An 8,534-nucleotide genomic window follows, 5' to 3' on the forward strand; every position below is an offset into this window, starting at 1 on the left:
GTGTAATAATGTGATAGCTGCTCTAGTAGTTCACACAGACTTGGAACAGGTGATGTGTGAAGAGGCAGGATCGTTTTTCAAGCCAGGGAGTAGAAACTGATGTCACTGGTGACTAGTATGGGGTGATGCCACTGGACACTGACGTACTAGAAAGAACCTGGACAGCCATACGAACGTAGAGGCAGCATTTAATTACATTACTGCTAAGACAATGTCTTCTCTGTTGGGCATGAGACATGATCCCTCACAAGTGCATACACACACATACACACATTGATGACAAGCTTTTATTCACACTATTAATGCAATAAGATGACACAGCAGGTGCAAGACAGAAACACAGATCCCTGCCACTCATTTTGTCTAGAAGAAATGTCAATTACAAAGTGGCGATATGGAAAAAGTGTGTATGTGTGCTATTAGAAGAGCGTTTACACATTTGATACCTTTAAATGTTATTGCGAATCAGCACACGAGAGTACTGATAGCGCCCAACCCTCTTCCTGACATAAGTGGATTTCCTCTTGCATGATGACTAACAGGATGCAGTGGGATTTAATGATGACCATTCACTGGCGTTTCTTAGTCAACAATTACGGCTATGATTCACTTATCTGCTTCTGATGGTTGCATAAAGATAATAATAATAATAGTAATAATAATAACAATAATAATAATAAAGAGAAATATGCAAATCCATGTTTAAACCCAGCACATAATGATACCCTGCAACACGAACACGTCAGGGCAAAAACGTCAAAAAAAAAGACCAAAAAAAAAAAAAAAGCCTGCTATGCTGCACTGCTTATTATTGACTGCAATTACACAGAGCTTCTGTCTTCACTTTCTATTTATCGCTCAATTGTGTCAAGACCCACCAAAGAGGCATGCTCAAAGCATTATAAGCCATTATACATCATTTAAGTCCACGTTCACTCTGACTTTAGCTGTTTAAAAGCTCGAACTCAGTCTTTATTCATTAAAGTTTTAAACAATCAATACTGAACATGAACAGAGTGTTCGCAAATTGTATTGATAGTAGTGGATTTGGACAGTTTCAATTTGGCTTAAAGTATATTGATTAGCCATGATCCTTGTTTATATGATCATCCTCATTATATGTCGAACAACAACAACAACAACAACAAAAAAACAGTCATACACAACTGCCATATATAGTACTATCCAAAATAGCAGAATTAACCACCACTGGAGCGAAGACTTAAATCTTACATTGTTTACCTAAATCTGATAAGGTGGCTTTTCCTCCTTCCAAAACAGATCCCACGTGCACTCCGGTTTCTATCCTGCTCTTAACGCGAGTTGATATCAACGCCTAGGTGATGCGCTTTACGTTAGTCACACTCATGTTTAAAAAATTTTCAGAAGCACCTTTGTTTTTGTGCTGGCATCAGCGCAACCACACAGTCATTTCAGTGGGATGAGTAAACTATAGAACACAAAATTACGATTGTTTTCCTGTTCTGTACAATATTTATATATATATATATACACAAAAGAATCAGCTTATATTACAAATCTTGAAGTACACTGCAGTAAACTTGAGCCTGTCTGGGTGCAGCTATCTGGCTGTTTGAAACATGATTCATCCCAATTGGCTAATTCTGTTTCTCATCACAGTAACTGCTATCCAATAAAATGCTGTTAAACACAGGAATGCATGTATTATAATCACAAGAATAAAGATTTCTACCTAACAGATACCATACACTTTGTTTTTCTTTCTAGAAACATCTTAGCCCAGAGACAGCCCTTATTTTTTTTTTAGAAACATCCACAGCCTAGAGCGTTGATGCTAAATAAATAGTACTTGTCACTTCAGTATAAACAACCTGACCTATGAAATGTAGTGACGCTATATTTTGTATCAGTTCATATCACAGTGTATCAGTTCAACCACCACATTCAAAGCAAGGTGTTTATTATCAGTGCTGTACAGAGAATGATCAGGCGCCCTAACAGAGGGGCTAATGTCAATATTTGCCATTTCCAATGAAGGCACAAAAGAGAAAGCATGACTACTGCCTAAACAGTGTGATGTAATGGAGAGGGGAAAAAAAATCCCTGTGAATTTCACAACGCTGCATGGGAAGCCTGCCATGGAAAACATACGTCCTTCTTACCCTCTAAATCTAGTCCCATTTTAAGACAACTCAGTCAAACCACCCTTTCATGGCATTTAGAGCAGATCCAGCATTTGTAGCTGCAAGCAATCCTATGTAGAGCTGAGTGTTTCTAATCCAGACTAATCTGATAAAGCACAGGAAGAATGTGCACCAATTTTGGGTTTTAAAGTGAAGCAGCTTTGCTTGCTAACAGCACAAATCAGACAACAGAGAACAGTGCAAGTCTATTCAGTTTCCAATGAGTCTGACTACAGACTGCTCTCCCAGCTCATGAGCAGGCACCAAAGTTTATATGTTTAAGCTATATGCTTCCTATTAATAACGAATTTACTCAGAATGTGATCATAGGGATGTTACGTTTTGCGGTTAGCGGTACAAGAACAGCATGTCCTTAATATAGAAAATTATATGTTGTGGGACTTGATATTGCTGGTCATTTCCTCATGGGTACAACTGCTCTGCTAACTTGGGATGATGGCCGAGGATAAATACTCTTCTCTAATGGGGAAAAAATGGTTTGGGGCAACAAACATCACTGACCCTGAGTAACTAAGAGAGAGTCATAAGCACTATGACACTGAGAAATGGAATTATTATTTTGTATGACACATAGACCCAAAATGACTGTAGATTAATGATCTATGAGTAAATACTGAAACAGGAGAACTTTCTTAAATAATCATTTACAAATTACATCAGCCAACTTCTATATACATTATATATATACATATACATATATGTATATATATATATATATATACAGAAATGTAATAGTTTACATTTTTTATACCCCATTTGCGTAATATAGGTGTGTGTGTGTGTGTGTGTGTGTGTGTGTGTGTGTTACATTTAATATCAAATGTTCTAAAGATATGATCTACTTAAGTGTTCTACATTTTTCAGCATACTTCAACAAATTACTGCATTCCTTCCATACTTCAATCATTCACTCCCTCGATATACGGAATTGTCAGGATTTTCTCCTTTTAAGAGAAATTCTTGAAACTGGACATACAATACTAAAGAATCCATAGCGCTAGCGTTGGCCGCTAAACAAACTTGCAGTTCGCCGCTTACTAAGTTTTCTGAAAGATTTTATCTCCTGATAGAAGATTTTAACCGTACGTAAAACGGATTCCATTCGTTACACGTGTACCGAACCGAAAACCCTGTACTGAAAGGTTTTTGATACGAATACGTGTACCGTTAAACCCCTAATATGTTCTCTCTGTTGCTTCTCTACTAATAATGATGAAGCTGTTCATGTTCAATCTTTGTATTGTTTTTTTTCTTTAACATTGTCCTCTCCAGTTTGTCAAACTCATCACCATATGAGTTAAAAGTCAAGTCAAGTCAATTTCAATAGCGCGTTTCACAACAGACATTGTAACAAAGCAGCTGTACAGAATTTAAAGCAATGCAAAATTAGCTGTTTCGCTCAGTAAGAAACTGTGACCACATGATACTACGGTTAGAGTTATTTATAAAGCAGCACTTTAATTTAGAGCTGTAATCAAACTCATAAAACCATAAAACAACTACTACCACCTACTAACCAGCCAATCAGAATCAAACACTGACAGACTGTAATATAAACAAACAAACAATTAAGTACATTTGTGGCATAATGTTAAACTTACTACTAAAAGCCACTGGTGTTTGTTAGTCCACAACTACAGTTATGATTCACTGACTCTGCTCCTGCACTCAAGCTCAGTTGTCTTATTAAAGGAACAGTTTGATTCACTATTTTTCGTGTAACTGGACTATCTCTAGATTAATGTGTCAGCTTCGTGATGTGAATGAAGAACACCCTGCCGTCCTCTATGTTTCTGCATTGCAACACCCTCAGATGCTCAGTGGCGCCGAGTTCTTAATAGATGCTCCGGCACAATGGCCGGGACACAAGCAACACACAATACGTTTGTGTTTGCAGGCTTATGGGCCCACAATCGAGCTCCATTCAGAAGAAGCCCTCCACAATCTCCCTTTTCTTCTTCTGACACAGAGCCGTGTTTCACTCACTGTGTATTTACATGTTTCATGTTGGAGTGTATGTGTGCATATGAGTTAACCTCAGTCACACACATTTTCTCAGCCCACTGACGGTTTTTCAGTATGGTCCTCACAAAGTAAATACATTACTCAACCAGCTGACTGTGATCTGTCTACCCTACGTTACTTCGGTAAAAAGATCAGGGCCAGCAAGCGAGCCAAAACGGAGCTGTGATGTCTATAGTCTGCCGTTTGCTGTTTGTCCACTGCAAATGTAACATGTGCCGTCGCAGCAGAAACTCCGGCTGCAGGTTGACGGAGGCGGTCATTAAACATGTACTTTTCCCTCCTGACCCTGAACTGTACCTTTGCTTCAGTGCTGTCCTGCAGCCTCTCTCTAGTATGGGAGGATAAATTAATCATACAGGGGAGAGGCATCATGTGTGTGTGTGAGTGTGTTTCTAAGGATTCCATTTCTCCGACAATGGCCCTGGATGGTGTTCATTTCTGTATCTTGGCAACCTGTTAAGAGACATCTGAACCCCACACAGGACAACACATGGATATACACAGATGTGTAAATGATAAACTGTTACTTTTCTTGCCATTGTGAACCAATACACACCTCCGTGCAAGCCGTGTTCAGTTCGGGTCAGAGTGAACAAATGTTCCACACACAGCCTTTGGTGCAATGTGAGTGGAAATGAATGGTAGGTTGAATAACGTAAATACATCTGAATATACATTACATAGACATTTTTATGTTTACAAAAAAAGAAGCTTGCTAACAGCCTACATACAAAACACTAATGCCTGTAAAAAAAATAAATAAAATAAAACAATTATATTTTTTATTACCCATGTTCCCAAATGCAGCTACATCTGTACACGTTCAGAAATAAAACATGTCTGGGGAAAAAAGGGAAAAAATACACGTAGCCCCCCCGATCTGAAAACATAGGAATCAGGACAGGATTCACAGAGAGGGTAGTTACTATCTAGTAGGGCTGTTATGTAAAAATCCGACATTGCAACCACTGACAAACGTATGTAGTAGTGTTGCTGCTCATCCCAGAGGGAGTGGAATTGTGTGTTAAGTCTTCTATTTTGCTTATTTTATTTTCTATTAAGTCTTTTATTGGCTTGTTGTTTTAAAGCTGTAGATCATTGTGGCAAATCCTGCCCAGTGGACCAACAAGATCCATGCAAACAAGCACAAACACACACAAAATTACCAGACGAACACAAACTTGTGTCTATAGGACAAGTGGCACTTTGCGGTTGTGGAGTCTCACAGGAATCAAATAATACCACTAATTACCTCTAAAGTAAGACTATAGCTTTCAGACATGCGACAGCACGCTGAGAGATTCAAACTCCGGCTTTCAGCAGCAGAGATTTCTTGTTTATGTTGCTGAGGTTCAGATTCGGAGTGATGAAGTGTGATCGGATCATGAACAGCAGTCTTGTGATCATTGTCACAATTAAATCAAAAAGTGGATGTAGAATAGTGTTCATACAGATAGAACAGATTACACTGTATAATATATTTGATGAAGGCTGGGATAAATGTATTCATAGGAAATCTGATAGCTTTGTACTTACCTGGTTTTGATCCCAGGTTATAATTCATTTAGTAAAATATAAACAAAATGTGCAATATTGACCTCTGCAAATAAACCTACATTCACATATTCAGTCAAACTACAATCCTAAGATGTGATCAAGATGAGTGATGACTATAAATTAATTTATCTTCAATTTAATTATTTGATGGATCATGCAGGAATGGGATCGCCAGTCATCACAGGGCACCCACACACTCTCACTCACTGACCTGCATGGCTTTTGCGGACAATGGAATGAAACCGGGAAACCCATATTATATTATATATATATATATATATATATATATATATATATATATATATATATATATATATATACACAAAATACAGACCAAAAGTTTGGACACACCTTCTCATTCAAAGAGTTTTCTTTATTTTCATGACTATGAAAATTGTAGATTCACACTGAAGGCATCAAAACTATGAATTAACACATGTGGAATTATATATGGAATTATATACATAACAAAAAAGTGTGAAACAACTTAAAAATTTCATATTGTAGGTTCTTCAAAGTAGCCACCTTTTGCTTTGATTACTGCTTTGCACACTCTTGGCATTCTCTTGATGAGCTTCAAGAGGTAGTCACCTGAAATGGTCTTCCAACAGTCTTGAAGGAATTCCCCGAGAGATGCTTGGCACTTGTTGGCACTTTTGCCTTCACTCTGCGGTCCAGCTCCCCCCTAAACCATCTCGAATTGGGTTCAGGTCCGGTGACTGTGGAGGCCAGGTCATCTGGCGCAGCACCCCATCACTCTCCTTCTTGGTCAAATAGCCCTTGATGCCTTCAGTGTGACTCTACAATTTTCATAGTCATGAAGATAAAGAAACCTTTTTGAATGAGAAGGTGTGTCCAAACTTTTGGTCTGTACTGTGTATAATATATATACATATATATACACATTCATACATACATACATACATACATACATTCATACATACATACATACATACATACACACACACATGAACAGATTCCAGGCTCAGGATCAAACCCACACTTGCAACATCGCCTTGTTACACTGTTAATTTTTTTATTTTTTTATTTTTCATTATAACAAATGAAATGAGGTCAATTGCAACACGTAGATCATGTAAACCCTGTGCTCTTTGCGTCCTGTAGGTATGTTTGAACTACTGCAGCATGTGTGTGTGTGTGTGTGTGTGTGTGTGTGTGTGTGTGTGTGTGTGTGTGTGTGTGTGTGTGTGTGTGGCAATGCAAGAAAAAAGGTGTTAGAAAAATGTACCAAAAGAGAGTAACAGTGTCTGCCCGTGGTGTTGGATGATTAAATAAACTCTGATAAACATTATATACTGGAGAAAAAGGTAAAGAGTTCACAGCTGTTCCAGAGGTTTAAAAAAAAAGAAAAAAAGAAAAAAAAAAAAGACTGTTTGAAAATGGAAATTGTGGTCAAGAAAGTTTATAGCAATAACAGTTTATGTTTTTAGAAAGCGTCCAGGAATGACCTCACTCCTTACACACTGGCGTGTGTGTGTGTGTGTGTGTGTGTGAGAGAGAGAGAGAGAGAGAGAGAGAGAGAGAAGGGAAGGGAGGGATAGAGAGGGAGATGTTTATAAACAGTTAGAGATGTTAAACCCGGTCCTCACCACCAGCACGGAGCTCCTCACCGCCTCGGAGACGCTCTGCCGCAACTCGGCGGCGGTTCCCGGTTTGCCGAGTCCCCGCGTGAATTTCCGGGTCTCCGCATGGCCCGGCAGAGACATTTTTTCAGTCGTCAACACCTTCCCTAACTCGTTCCCGAATGTGTCCTTGGGTTTTTTTTTTTTTGGGTTTTTATTAAGCAAAGACGCACGCAAACACACACCACACCACCCGCCCTTGTTGGGTTTTCTCTTCTTCCCTGCTCCCCTTATTTGGAGCGCGCGCCTCAACTCGGGCTTCTAATCAGGACGTCCCCGGTAATCCAGTCCGCGTCCAACTCGTCCAATGCTCATTCTAAACCCGCTGTCCACAAACACTGGACACGCGGCTTGGGGCTTTTCGTGAAGGTCTCCGGTGTCCATAAACTGCGCGCATAATCTCTCTCTCTCTATCTATCTCTCTCTCTCTCTCGCGCGCGCGGTGGCGCGGCTCGGTCTCCGCAGCTCAGCTCACGCGCTCGCTAGTCGAGCGTAACGTCCGCGCGCGCCGTGCCCCGACAGCTCCGAATCTTGGGTTGCCAGATTGTCCCGAACACACACCTCCGTGTGAACCCAGGACGCGGGCGGTTAACTTTTTGCGCATGCGCATGATCGCATGCTACACACTGTAAACGATGCGTAATATTATACAAGAGTTGTATTAAGAGTGTACAACAGTGTAGGTTATGCTGTAAAGGACAATCTATTTTTCAACTAATGGCTTTTTTTTAAAAAAGATGTAGATCATTGTGTTAAATCCTGCCCAGTGGACCACCAAGATCCATGCAAACGCGCACGATACACACAAAATTACCAGACAAAACAAACAGACTTGTGTCTATAGGACAAGTGGCACTTTGCGGTTGTGGAGTCTCACAGGAATCAAATAATACCACTAATTACCTCTAAAGTAAGACTATAGCTTTCAGACATGCGACAGCACGCTGAGAGATTCAAACTCCGGCTTTCAGCAGCAGAGATTTCTTGTTTATGTTGCTGAGGTTCAGATTCGGAGTGATGAAGTGTGATCGGATCATGAACAGCAGTCTTGTGATCATTGTCACAATTAAATCAAAAAGTGGATGTAGAATAGTGTTCATACAGATAGAACAGATTACACTGT

The 8,534-nt window shown here is 39.6% G+C and overlaps 1 protein-coding gene across 3 annotated transcripts in view; it reads right to left on the bottom strand.

The window, feature by feature from the left end:
- Window positions 1-7,973, bottom strand: part of LOC310723554 (dedicator of cytokinesis protein 9) — an 80,548-nt gene extending 72,575 nt beyond the window's left edge. Inside the window, exon 1 of one of the 3 annotated variants that reach the window (XM_083536766.1) lies at window positions 7,379-7,973. In XM_083536766.1, the coding sequence (XP_083392892.1) occupies window positions 7,379-7,495 (117 nt within the window). In that variant the 5' untranslated portion in view covers window positions 7,496-7,973. The remainder of the gene's footprint in view (window positions 1-7,378) is intronic. The other 2 variants (XM_083536767.1, XM_083536769.1) reach the window with 2 other exon arrangements.
- Between the last annotated feature and the right edge of the window lie 561 nt (window positions 7,974-8,534).

The sequence above is a fragment of the Silurus aristotelis genome (assembly GCF_946808225.1).
Source record: "Silurus aristotelis genome assembly, chromosome: 3".
NCBI lineage: Eukaryota > Metazoa > Chordata > Actinopteri > Siluriformes > Siluridae > Silurus > Silurus aristotelis.